Source organism: Oncorhynchus mykiss, chromosome 22 (assembly GCF_057628025.1).
Source record: "Oncorhynchus mykiss isolate SJ-2025 chromosome 22, ASM5762802v1, whole genome shotgun sequence".
In the NCBI taxonomy this organism is placed as follows: domain Eukaryota; kingdom Metazoa; phylum Chordata; class Actinopteri; order Salmoniformes; family Salmonidae; genus Oncorhynchus; species Oncorhynchus mykiss.
This window is the reverse complement of record NC_143043.1, coordinates 31,058,243-31,071,807: the sequence shown is the minus strand read 5'-3', so window position 1 is coordinate 31,071,807 and position 13,565 is coordinate 31,058,243. Positions and strand designations below refer to the sequence as shown.

The following is a 13,565-nucleotide window of genomic DNA, read 5'->3' as shown; positions in this document are numbered from 1 at the left end:
ACAATGTATAGAATCAATCTTTAGGATGTTTTTATCATAAATGTTCAATAATGTTCCAACCGGAGAATTCCATTATCTGTAGAAAAGCAATGGAACGAGAGCTAACTCTCTCATGACCGCGCATGGTCAGCTCGTGGGACTCAGGCAGACCTATGACTCATTCCCCTCTCATTCAGCCCCCCTTCATAGTAGAAGCCTCAAACAACGTTCTAAAGATGGTTGACATCTAGTGGAAGCCTTAGGAAGTGCAACATAACCAATATCCCACTGTATCTTCAATAGGGGCTGAGTTGAAAAACGACAAACCTCAGATTTCCTGTTTGGATTTTTTCTCTGGTTTTTTTCTGCCATATGAGTTCTGTTATACTCACAGACATCATTCAAACAGTTTTAGAAACTTCAGAGTGTTTTCTATCCAATATGCATATATTAGCATATATTAGCATCTGGGACTGAGTAGGAGGTAGTTTACTCTGGGCACGCTTTTCATCCAAAAGTTGCTGCCCCCTATCCCAATGAAGTTAAGTTGCCTCAGATCATTCCCAACTTTCTATGTTAGAAATATTGTTCCAGTAGTTACTTTTGAACGAGTTAAGAGTTTTGGTGGGAAAAAGTATTCTTGAAACAAAGCACATTCCTTGGGTGATTTGGATAGGGAAGGTCTGAGTGTTCTGTCCTTGATTTACAACAGGGTGTGAGGTGTTAACCCCCACCAGTCTCCCCCTCTGCGGGTGAGAGGTAGTCTGGTTGAAGTTATTAATTGCAAAGCTGATCTGACCTATTTGGATTCTCACAGGACAGTCATGACAAAACTGTTGAGTGTAAAAAACCCAGCAGCGTTACAGTTCTTAGTTGCCTGGCAACTACTACCATGCCCTGTTCAAAGGCACCTAAATCGTATGTCTTGACCATTCACCCGCTGACTGGCACACATACATAATCCTCAAGGCTTAAAAATCCTTCTTTAACCTGTCTTCTCCCCTTCATCTACACTGATGAAGTGGATTTAACAAGTAACAACAGTAAGGGGTGATAGCTTTCACCCGGTCAGCCTATGTCAAGGAAAGAGCAAGTGTTCTTAATGTTTTGTATACTCAGTGTATATTGTCTGTGCATGCCTACTTGCCAACCAGTGTGCATGCATTTGTGTGTGTTGACGTTGCCACTACAGTATATAGACATTCAGTATCCCCTATTCCAGGAGCTGCACGGTAGAGGAAGAACCTGAAGACTCCGATGATGACCAACCTTCATACCAGAAAACCTACAAGCAATAGTGAGAACCCAACCATATACTGTATCAAGGATGCTGCATCTAAATATATTTGTAATGCATAACTGAACATGTAGGCTATTTGCAGATAATGAACCTTGAGGCTGAAACATGCATCGTTATTTTGTCTATGCATGGAGTGAAAAAACAACGTTAGGCCTTGCACAAAATGTGTTAAGATTGACAATAAAGTGCTTTGTATGATTTATTGATGTAGGCAAAATAATCGTGACATGTTTGCCATGCTGGCTCGCGGCACAAGTTGCTTGAGTTTTCATGATGCTGAGAGTTTTCCCACCACAATACTTGCATTTGGTAGAAGCTGGGCCGTTTACGTTTTACTCGACGCAGGTAAAACATTTTTTTGTGTAACATGTTAGACAAAAAAATGGCTTACTATCAAACGCAAAATAGCTAGCTGGCATAGTCAACTGCATGCTTGCAGTCACATGTCAAATGGCATTTGCATATTTATGAGGACAAATGAGCTGGTGTTTAGACTAGAAAAGTGTAAAACCCAAAGAAAACGGTTGACTTGACAGATTCATATGCAAGTGAGATTTTGCCTTCATTTAGCAGCACAGTAGGCAAGGCATTAACATTGTATATAGGCTATTTTATAGAATGTATAGGAGGTAAGATGAATGCAATTACTGATTTTCATGTTCAATCAAATCTAGATGGTGCCAGTTTTTTTTTATATGTCAGTCAATCTGTGTTCTGTTTCACAGTGAAAGGAACACCAAAATGAAGCAGGATAAGAAACGACAACAGGTTAGCTGTCTGTGTGTGTCTGTCCGTCAGTGTATACACTACATAAGCAAAAGTATGTGGAAACCCCATCAAGTTAGTGGATTTGGATAGTTCAGCCACATCCATTGTTGACAGGTGTATCAAATCGAGCACACAGCCATGCAATCTCCATAGACAAAAATTAGTAGTAAAATGGCTCATACGGAAGAGCTCAGTGACTTTCAATGTGGCACTGTCATAGGATGCCACCTTTACAAAAAAATGTAAGTTTGTCAAATTTCTGCCTTGCAAGAGCTGTCCCGGTCAACTGTATTGCTCTTATTGTGAAGTGGAAATGTCTAGGGGCAACAATGGCTCAGCAGCGAAGTGGTAGGCCACACAAACTCACAGAGCGGGACCGTCGAGTGCTGAAGTCTGTCCTCGGTTGCAACACTCACTACCGAGTTCCAAACTGACTCTGGAAGCAACGTCAGCACAATAACTGTTCTACGGGAGCTTCATGAAATTGGTTTCCATGGCCGATCAGCGGCATACCAGCCTAAGATCACCATACACAATGCCAAGCGTCGGCTGGAGTGGTGTAAAGCTCACCGCCATTGGACTCTGGAGCAGTGGAAACACTTTCTCTGAAGTGACAAATCACGCTTCACCATCTGGTAGTCCGACGGACAAATCTGGGTTTGGCAGATGCCAGGAGAATGCAACCTTCCTAAATGCATAGTGCCAACTGTAAAATTTGGTGGAGGAGGAATAATGGTCTGGGGCTGTTTTTTATGGTTCGGGCTAGGCCCCTTAGTTCAAGTGAAGGAAAATCTTAACGCTACTGCATACAATGACATTCTAGTCTATTCTGTGCTTCCAACTTTGTGGCAACAGTTTGGGGAAGGTCCTTTCCTGTTTCAACATGACAATGCCCTGTTCACAAAGTGAGGTCCAGAGCCCTGACCTCAACACCATTAAACACCTTTGGGATAAATTGGAAAGCTGACTGCGAACCAGGCCTAATCGCCCAACATCACTAATGCTCTTGTGGCTAGAATGGAAGCAAGTCCCAGCAGGAATGTTCCAACATCTAGTGGAAAGCCTTCCCAGAAGAGCGGAGGCTGTTATAGCCGCAAAGGGGGGACCAACTCCATATGAATGCCCATGACTTTGGAATGAGATGTTCGACAAGCAGGTGTCCACATGCTTTTAGTCATGTAGTGTATGTCACACCCTGGTTGATGATAATGTTATGCCCACAAATGTTTTGTTCTCCCTAATATGTTGTGTACCCTACCCAAACTACCCTGGTGTGTGTGTGTCAGAATGAAGATGAGCAGAAGAAGGCAGAGCAGATGCAGATTAAGGCTCTGGCTCAGAAGAACAAGACTCTGAAGCACCAGAGGATCTCTTGCCTCGCCAAAGCATGTAAGTCTACTGTACGAGCTGTGTGTGCATGTGTTATGTTGATGGGGATGTTTTGAATGATGTCGGTATTGATATACATGTGCGTCTCTTCATATCAAATGTATTTATAAAGCCCGTCTTACATCAGCTGATGTCTCAAAGTGCTGTACAGAAACCCAGCCTAAAACCCCAAACAGCAAGCAATGCAGGTGTAGAAGCACGGTGGCTAGGAAAAACTCCCTAGGAAGAAACCTAGAGAGGAACCAGGCTATGAAGGGTGGCCAGTCCTCTTCTGGCTGTGCCGGGTGGAGATTATAACAGAACATGGCTAAGATGTAGGGACCAGCCCTTCCTCCAAAAACATTTCCCTTTCTGTCAACCCCTCCAGCCCCTTCAACCCCTCCGACCCCGTCAACCCCGCCGGCCCCGTCAACCCCTCCGGCCCCGTCAACCCCTCCGGCCCCGTCAACCCCTCCGGCCCCGTCAACCCCTCCGGCCCCGTCAACCCCTCGGGCCCCGTCAACCCCTCGGGCCCCGTCAACCCCTCGGGCCCCGTCAACCCCTCCGCCCCCGTCAACCCCTCCAGCCCCTTCAACCTCTACGGCCGCGTCAACCCCTTCAAACCCAAGGTAGGCCCACTAGGTAGGGTCTCTCCTCCCTTGAATGCTCGCTCTCTCTCTCTCTCTCTCTCTCTCTCTCTCTCTCTCTCTCTATCTCTATCTCTATCTCTATCTCTATCTCTATCTCTCTCTCTCTCTCTCTCTCTCTCTCTCTCTCTCATAGTGTTTGTAGTTCATATCATTGCCACAGGGGACAGATAATTTCTGTCAATAATCATCATTATTCATTCAATAGTGCATCAAGTGATAAGCCCCCATACCCTCTCTACAGAATGAAGAGAACCCTGGCCATGACCCCTGAAATTGAGACAAAAAAACCCAGGTTGAATGGTTTCCACAACAACACCCCCATGGAGACTGTATCACCGGCTGCTGAAACAACCATGTCATCCACATCAGTCGTCATCCCTGTTGACGATGACGACGATAACATCATGGATGACGATGACATTATGATCTTGGAGATCAACAGCACCCCTATTCAAAAGAAGGCAACCTTTGACCTTGCCATGGTAAAATCAGAGAGCAGGGCCATGGAGACATCTTCTGGCACTGGCAACGTTAAAACTAGCTGCACAGGAACAAGCTCTGTGGAGACGGGAACTGCGGCGACCAGCTACTTCCCTCCACCACCTTCTTCAGAGCAGGTGAGCATCACCACCCAGACAGAGATCAGGAGAAAAGTGAAGGATGAAGATGAGGAGCACAAGGAGAAAAGGGAGAAGGAGGAAAAAGGTAGGGACAGAACCGAACCAGGCCTTTCCACACACAACCCACCCTCTGCTGGCCCATCCTCTTCTGGTCCATCCGCCCCAAACCCATCAGACCATCCTATGATTGACTTCCGTAACCTGTCAGAGGCCCAGGAGCAGCAGGACCAGCTGCTGGAGCTCATGCAGGCTGCAGCCCACGAGAGGGACCAGTTCAAGGAGCAAGTCAACAAGTTGACCTCGCAGCTCCATAACCTGGAGGGCAGCATGCAGGAGCTCTCCCAGGCCACTGTGAAGAGAGAGCACTGCCACCAGGCCTGTCAGACTGGAGGAGGGGAAGAAGGAGAGCAGTCGGAGAGGATTAAGGTCAGTCACCAGCTGGCCATCTTGTAGCCTCATATATATTTGTATGCTGTTAATATTTAATGAGTAAGATTTGCCCAGCAGCTGTCGGTACAGTTAGTATTTGTTAAATGGACAATGCAGTGTGCAAAAGAACATTGCCAGGGTGTCTATCTGATATCTCCTTCCTCTCCCCATAATCTTTTGTCATCCATCCCCTCTGTGACCCTGCCTGCTCCCCAATTTACAGGTTGAGATTATAGAGGAGGAGAGGGGCAACCTCTGGTCTCTTTGTGAGACACTGCAGCAGGACGTGGTGGAGCTGAAGAGGGAGAAACAAGAGTGGGAGAGAGAGAAACAGGAGAGAGAGAAACAGGAGAAAGAGAAACAGCTGAGAGAGAAACAGGAGAGCGAGGGCGCTCAGACATCAGCTGACCAGGCAGAGAGGTGAGACGGAGAGGCCACTAGTGCTGCTAATGTCTCAACCTCGGATACGCCCCAGACGTGAGGATAAGATTGTTTCCTTCAGTATTCATTTCTGACAGTGTACATGTTGACAATCAGTTTTTCTGTCTGTCTGTCTGTCTGTCTGTCTCTCTCTCTCTCTCTCTCTCTCTCTCTCTCTCTCTCTCTCTCTCTCTCTCTCTCTCTCTCTCTCTCTCTCTCTCTCTCTCTCTCTCTCTCTCTCTCTCTCGCAGACTGAGGGAGCTTCGGAGGAGCGTTGGTCGTCTCCTGGTCACGTTTGTCCCAGCACTGGACCTCGAACAAGTAAACTATGACTGTTCAGTCATTGACGAAATCCTCGACCAGGTTCTTACTGACGTGGAGTCCATGGGGCCTGTGTAGGGGCCTGTGGGCGGGATATGGATGGAGGGGTTGTCATCCATCTTACTCTGTAAGGTGAGGCAGACTTGGGGATAGTCACAGATAATTCCTGCCTACCGTTTACCTTTTTACACTTTTTAAACTTGTTTTATAGGGATTTTTTTTACAAACAAAAAAAGGAAATGAACACATAATACCCCATAATGACAAAGTAACAACAGGTTTGTAGTAATTTTTGCAAATCTATTAAAAATAAAAAACAGATACCTTATTTACATAAGTATTCAGACCCTTTGCTATGAGACTCGAAAATAAGCTCAGGTGCATCCTGTTTCCGTTGATCATCCTTGAGATTGATCATCCTTGATTAGAGTCCACCTGTAGTATTTTAAATTGATTGGACATGATTTGGAAAGGCACACAACTTTGAAGGTCCCCAAGAATACAGTGGCCTCCATCATTCTTAAATGGATGAAGTTTGGAACCACCAAAACTCTTCCTAGAGCTGCCTGCCCGTTCAAACTGAGCAATCGGGGGAGAAGGGCCTTGGTCAGTGACGTGACCAAGAACCTGATGGTCACTCTGGCACAAGTCCAGAGTTCCTCTGTGGAGATGGGAAAACCTTCCAGAAGGACAACCATCTCTGCAGCACTCCATCAATCAGGCCTTTATGGTAGAGTGACTGGACGGAAGCCACTCCCAATTAAAAGGCACATGACAACCCGCTTGGAGTTTGCCAAAAGGCACTCCAAGGACTCTCAGACCATGGTCTGATGAAACCAAGATTGAACTCTTTGGCCTGAATGCCAAAGGTCACGTCTGCAGGACACTTGGCACCATCCCTACGGTGAAGTATGGTGGTGGCAGCAACATGTTGTGGGGATGTTTTTCAGTGGCAGGGACTTGGAGACTAGTCAGGATCGAGGCAAAGATGAGCTGAAACAAAGTACAGAGAGATCCTTGATGAAAACCTGCTCCAGAGCCCTCGGGATCTCAGACTGGGGCGAAGGTTCACCTTCCAACAGGACAATGACCCTAGGCACAAAGCCAAGACAACGCAGGAGTGGCTTCGGGACAAGTCTCTGAATGTCCTTGAGTGGCCCAGCCAGAGCCCGGACTTGAACCTGATCAAACATCTCTAGAGAGACCTGAAAATAGCTGTGCAGCGATGCTCCACATTCAACCTGACAGAGTTTGAGAGGCTGTAATTGCTGTCAACAAAATACTGAGTAAAGGGTATGAATACTTATGTAAATGTGATATTTCCTTTTTTTTCATATAAGTTTGTACACATTTCTAAAAACCTGTTTTTTCATAGTCATTATGGGGTATTGTGTGTAGGTTGATGTGGGGGGGGGGGGGGACTATTTAATCAATTATAGAATAAGGCTGTAACGTAACAAAATGTGGGAAAAGTCAAGGGGTCTGAATACTTTCCGAATGCACTGAGTATACAAAACATTAAGAACATCTGCTCTTTCCGTTACATAGACTGTCCAGGTGAATCTAGGTGTAAGGTATGATCCCTTCTTGATTTCAGTTGTTAAATCCACTTTGTTTATTGTAGATGAAGGGGAGAAGACAGGTTAAAGAAGGATTTTTAGCCTTGAGACAATTGAGATATAGATTGTGTATGTGTGCCATTCAGAGAGAGGGGGGGGGGGGTGTTCCTATTAGGAAGGTATTCCTAATGTTTTGTATACTTTTTAAAAACGTTTATTTTGTTCCATGACCATGGTGGTGTTGTGGAAATTCTTGCACAGGGACACTCTAGGTCAATCTGGTAGCTGGTTGAGAGAACGCCTAGAGCGTGCAAGGCTGTCATCAAGGCAAAGGGTGGCTATTAGAAGAATCTCAAATATAAAATATATTTTGATTTGTTTAACACTTTTTTGGTTACAACATGATTCCATATGTGTTATTTCATAGTTTTGATGTCTTCACTATTATTCTACAATGTAGAAAATAGTAAAAATAAAGAAAAACCCCAGAATGAGTAGGTGTTCTAAAACTTTTGACCGGTAGTGTACATGAAACTCCACTGATGAGACATGTTATCGTCATATAATCAAAATGAGTCATGTTACCCTCAGAGGTGTTATCCTTGTTACAAATCGAGACATGTAATCTAAACATGTTTTCCTTGTTACTAATCGAGACATCCCCTGAGACATGATGTCTCTTAAGAGATTTCTGACACATGTTAACCTCTACTGTAGATAACGTTATAGATCAGCTCACACAGAACTGGCAAACTCAGCTCACATTCACTCCATATTCACACTTACTAGTCCCCTGACAGCTCTCATTCACTAAATACTTAATAGCTCAATTTCAATCCTCTTATTGTCCAAATTTCAATCAGCTTATTATCCAGATGTCAATCTTAATACTAATCATTTCAATATATTTCTTATCCACATTTCTATCAGCTTGATATCAAATTTCAAACTTATTATCCAAATTTCAGTTTAATATGTAATTTCTCAAAATCACACAACTTTCACATTCACCTAGTACTATTACCCATGTGCATCTTCAACGATTCTCTTGTCATTACTTGCTATACACCTTATGTATCGTCAACGGTTCTCTTGCCACTACTTGCTTTACATATAAATAACACCCTATATTCAAAAATGCCTTGTGTTATTTTGTAGTGGCTGCTGACCACATAGACATTTCTTCTAAATGCCTAGAGTCAGCTGTCAGCGGGGCTTTCCATGGTACCGTCACGCCCTCGTCCTAGTTCTCATAAGACTTGTAAATAGCCTCCTCTCTATAAGACTGGGTACCTTTTTTATGTGTTACTCGCCTTGATTTTATTCTTCATCATTTATTTTTATACTAATTTATTTAAATTGACTTACCAGTTGCCGTCCCTCAATTGTTTGTAAATAATGTGTCTCCTCCTGGGCAGCTCACAGCCAAATTCAAATTAAATTATAAAAATATTTCATTTTCATGAAATCACAAGTGCAATATAGCAAAACACAGATTAGCTTGTTGTTAATCCCCCTGGTGTGTCAGATTTCAATAAAGCTTTTCGGTGAAAGCATACCAAGCGTTTATGTAAGAACATCTCTCTCAGTAGACAAAATATTACAAACAGCTAGCAGCCAAGTAGATTGGTCACGAAAGTCAGAAGAGCAATAAATTAAATCACTTACCTTGGATGAACTTCGGATGTTTGCACTCACCAGACTCCCAGTTACACAATAAATGTTCCTTTTGTTCCATAAAGATTATTTTATATCCAAAATACCTCCATTTGTTTGGCGCGTTATGTTCAGAAATCCACAGGCTCGAGGGGTTCCGACGTGATGGGTTCTTTCTCGCTCATTTTTCAAAATAAAAGCCTGAAACTATGTCTAAAGACTGTTCACACCTTGAGGAAGCCATAGGAAAAGGAATCTGGTTGATATACCTTTAAATGGAGGTAAGGCATCCAATGGAACAGAGAGCTTTCAGGAAAAACAGCACTTCCTTGTTGGATTTTCCTCAGGTTTTCGCCTGCAATATCAGTTCTGTTATACTCACAGACAATATTTGGACAGTTTTGGAAACTTTAGAGTGTTTTCTATCCTAATCTGACAATTATATGCATATTCTAGTTTCTTGGCCTGAGAAATAGGCAGTTTCAAATGGGTACCGATAGGCAGAAATAGGCAGTTTCAAAATACTGCCCCCTACACTCAAGAAGTTATGGGTGGAATGTTATTATAAGTGTAATTTTGGGATGCAAACTCAAAATAAAATACATTTTAACTCTGACACGGTACAGGTGTTCTGTTTTTATAAGGCTATAACCATGTGTATGAGGTGTATACTTTTGTCTCAAAGTAGATTTGTTTAAGACTACTAAGAAACACTGTGACCCTGATTTAGCCCACTGCAGGAAAAGGTTTAAACTGTGGGGCTACTGAGAGAGAGAATACAGTAGACGGCACGGGTCAAAAAGTGATTTTTGACCTATTTTATGTGTCTCGTGATTATGCCCATATACAGTGGGGCAAAAAAGTATTTATTCAGCCACCAATTGTGCAAGTTCTCCCACTTAAAAAGATGAGAGAGGCCTGTAATTTTCATCATAGGTACACTTCAACTATGACAGACAAAATGAGAAAAAAAATCCAGAAAATCACATTGTAGGATTTTTAATGAATTTATTTGCAAATTATGGTGGAAAATAAGTATTTGGTCACCTACAAACAAGCAAGATATCTGGCTCTCACAGACCTGTAACTTCTTTATTAAGAGGCTCCTCTGTCCTCCACTCGTTACCTGTATTAATGGCACCTGTTTGAACTTGTTATCAGTATAAAAGACACCTGTCTACAACCTCAAACAGTCACACTCCAAACTCCACTATGGCCAAGACCAAAGAGCTGTCAAAGGACACCAGAAACAAAATTGTAGACCTGCACCAGGCTGGGAAGACTGAATCTGCAATAGGTAAGCAGTTTGGTTTGAAGAAATCAACTGTGGGAGCAATTATTAGGAAATGGAAGACATACAAGACCACTGATAATCTCCCTTGATCTGGGGCTCCATGCAAGATCTCACCCTGTGGGGTCAAAATGATCACAAGAACGGTGAGCAAAAATCCCAGAACCAAACCGTTCTAGTGAATGACCTGCAGAGAGCTGGGACCAAAGTAACAAAGCTTACCATCAGTAACACACCACGTCGCCAGGGACTCAAATCCTGCAGTGCCAGACGTGTCCCCCTGCTTAAGCCAGTACATGTCCAGGCCAGTCTGAAGTTTGCTAGAGAGCATTTGGATGATCCAGAAGAAGATTGGGAGAATGTCATATGGTCAGATGAAACCAAAATATTACTTTTTGGTAAAAACTCAACTCGTCGTGTTTGGAGGACAAAGAATGCTGAGTTGCATCCAAAGAACACCATACCTACTGTGAAGCATGGGGGTGGAAACATCATGCTTTGGGGCTGTTTTTCTTCGAAGGGACCAGGACGACTGATCGGTGTAAAGGAAAGAATGAATGGGGCCATGTATCGTGAGATTTTGAGTGAAAACCTTCCATCAGCAAGGGCATTGAAGATGAAACGTGGCTGGGTCTTTCAGCATGACAATGATCCCAAACACACCGCCCGGGCAACGAAGGAGTGGCTTCGTAAGAAGCATTTCAAGTTCCTGGAGTGCCTAGCCAGTCTCCAGTTCTAAACCCCTAGAAAATCTTTGGAGGGAGTTGAAAGTCTGTGTTGCCCAGCAACAGCCCCAAAACATCACTGCTCTAGAGGAGATCTGCATGGAGGAATGGGCCAAAATACCAGCAACAGTGTGTGAAAACCTTGTGAAGACTTACAGAAAACGTTTGACCTCTGTCATTGCCAACAAAGGGTATATAACAAAGTATTGAGAAACTTTTGATATTGACCAAATACTTATTTTCCACCATAATTTGCAAATAAATTCATTACAAATCCTACAATGTGATTTTCTGGATTTTTTTTCTAATTTTGTCTGTCATAGTTGAAGTGTACCTATGATGAAAATTACAGGCCTCTCTCATCTTTTTGTGGGAGAATTTGCACAATTGGTGGCTGACTAAATACTTTTTTGCCCCACTGTATGTACATCCTGTCCTTCCGTTCTCACACTATCGAGTGAGTGCTTATGTAACCTGATAGTGCATCTGTTTATGGTAAAGCATGTGTTTGCATTAAAGCTGTCAATATGATTGTGTAGTGAACTGTGGAATGTGTTTGAACATTTTAAAGAGTAGAGTAGTGAGTCTCTGCTATTTAGTAATAATGTATATGAAACAGTAATTTCCGGGTGGGGGGGGGGGACACTACGAGTGACAAGAAACCTCGAGAGATAATCCACAGAAGACTCTAAATAAATAAAACCTGTCTCCTAGACCAATTGTCAGTGTGTTGTGTCCCTGTCATGAACACAATGACAAAACCCTCGAAGCCATTCTTTGTGAGGCCCCTGATTGTGTTAATGGTGTGGTGGATATGAGTGACAGACATATGGGTTACATTTTCCAACCCAATGATTCAACTGTGAAGATTTTCACAAAACGACAGCCTCAACACCCCTTTTCAACCAAAAACAGGGTGTTTTTCTCCTGCGTTGCGGATGAGAGAAAGAGCAAGTCTTAAGCCAATGTCAGATCGAACAGGCCCTCAGGGGAACAACCTGCCGGGGTACGCATTGGAAGAGGAAGTCTGCAGATGAGATGATTTGAAAGCCATAAGAATCTCTTCAGTGGCATATAGTCCAGACTCCAAAATTACAATTTTAGGTAGTCCCGAATTCAATAGTTTAAATGCCACCAAATCAGTTAGTTCGTATGTTTTTTCAAAAGCCTACACAGAGGTCAACTATTTTGTGCCCTTTTCCAAAACCGTGAACTTTTGCATCGATTGGCGCTTCTGTCCTCAAGACATAACCTGGGTCTAAAGTCAAGAAGGCTGATCTATCCAGGGAATGAAAACATGCGAAACCTGGAAGGCGCTGGAGATCATGGGGGGAAGAGACCGTGTCTGAACCAGCCACATCTTGATGATGGGGATTTAGAGACAGATCGAGGTGTTGGTTTACCATAGATAATTCCCAATGCCTTTTTTTCTTGAAGAAAGGAATTACTTATAAAACATGTATATGAAGGATTGTTCAATAATAACGTGTATGCATTTAGGTACTAAAGATTTTAAAATGTAATTTACATAGCCTGATATTTAATTTAATCTCTGTCTCCTGCTGTGTGTGTGTGTGTGTGTGTGTGTGTGTGTGTGTGTGTGTGTGTGTGTGTGTGTGTGTGTGTGTGTGTGTGTGTGTGTGTGTGTGTGTGTGTGTGTGTGTGTGTGTGTGTGTGTTGACAAGGATCTGTCGCGTCAGGGGTGGGGCTAATGACATATGGTTACAAGCAAAGAACAATGCTGATAACATAATTTTTTAATAAAGGAAGAATAATTATACATGTAAACATTGAAAGGATATAAATAGCATTTATGTATTAACATTTTATAATAATATGAAGTTTAAAAAAAAAAAACTAAAGTGTATTTATCTTCAATGAATGAAATCTCTGGCTCTCTCTGTCTGTCCCCCGATATGTTCCTCTCTACACAAGAGAAGTGGTTCAGGGAAGATGTGTGTGTGCAAACACATGCTTTACCATAAACAGATGCACTATCAGGTTACATAAGCACTCACTCATAGGAGAATGGAAGGACATGATGTACATACATACAGTGCCTTGCGAAAGTATTCGGCCCCCTTGAACTTTGCGACCTTTTGCCACATTTCAGGCTTCAAACATAAAGATATAAAACTGTATTTTTTTGTGAAGAATCAACAACAAGTGTGACACAATCATGAAGTGGAACAACATTTATTGGATATTTCAAACTTTTTTAACAAATCAAAAACTGAAAAATTGGGCGTTCAAGGGGACCGAATACTTTCGCAAGGCACTGTATATGGGCATAAGCACGTGACACATAAAATAGGTCCTCAATCACTTTTTGACCTGTGCTGTCTACTGTATTCTCACTACTGAGTTTAACACCTCGTTCTCACACAGACTTACTACTCCAATGTGGATGGAGGCTCTGGAATCGTGTTAGTTTTTTCCCGGGATGATGATTTTCTCTTTGATTACAGGGGACCACAGT

General features: G+C 42.9%; 1 protein-coding gene across 4 annotated transcripts in view; it reads left to right on the top strand.

Moving 5' to 3' along the window:
* The window catches only part of LOC110501632 (uncharacterized), a 31,652-nt gene extending 21,966 nt beyond the window's left edge, over positions 1–9,686 (top strand). For 3 of the 4 annotated variants that reach the window (XM_036959588.2, XM_090215835.1, XM_090215833.1), the window contains exons 12-18: positions 1,202–1,276; positions 2,005–2,047; positions 3,334–3,436; positions 3,804–4,044; positions 4,307–5,111; positions 5,338–5,534; positions 5,786–9,686. In XM_036959588.2, the coding sequence (XP_036815483.1) occupies positions 1,202–1,276; positions 2,005–2,047; positions 3,334–3,436; positions 3,804–4,044; positions 4,307–5,111; positions 5,338–5,534; positions 5,786–5,933 (1,612 nt within the window). In that variant the 3' untranslated portion in view covers positions 5,934–9,686. Of the gene's footprint in view, positions 1–1,201; positions 1,277–2,004; positions 2,048–3,333; positions 3,437–3,803; positions 4,045–4,306; positions 5,112–5,337; positions 5,535–5,785 lie in introns of those variants that run through there. The other variant, XR_016490598.1, reaches the window with a different exon arrangement.
* Positions 9,687–13,565: the final 3,879 nt, after the last annotated feature.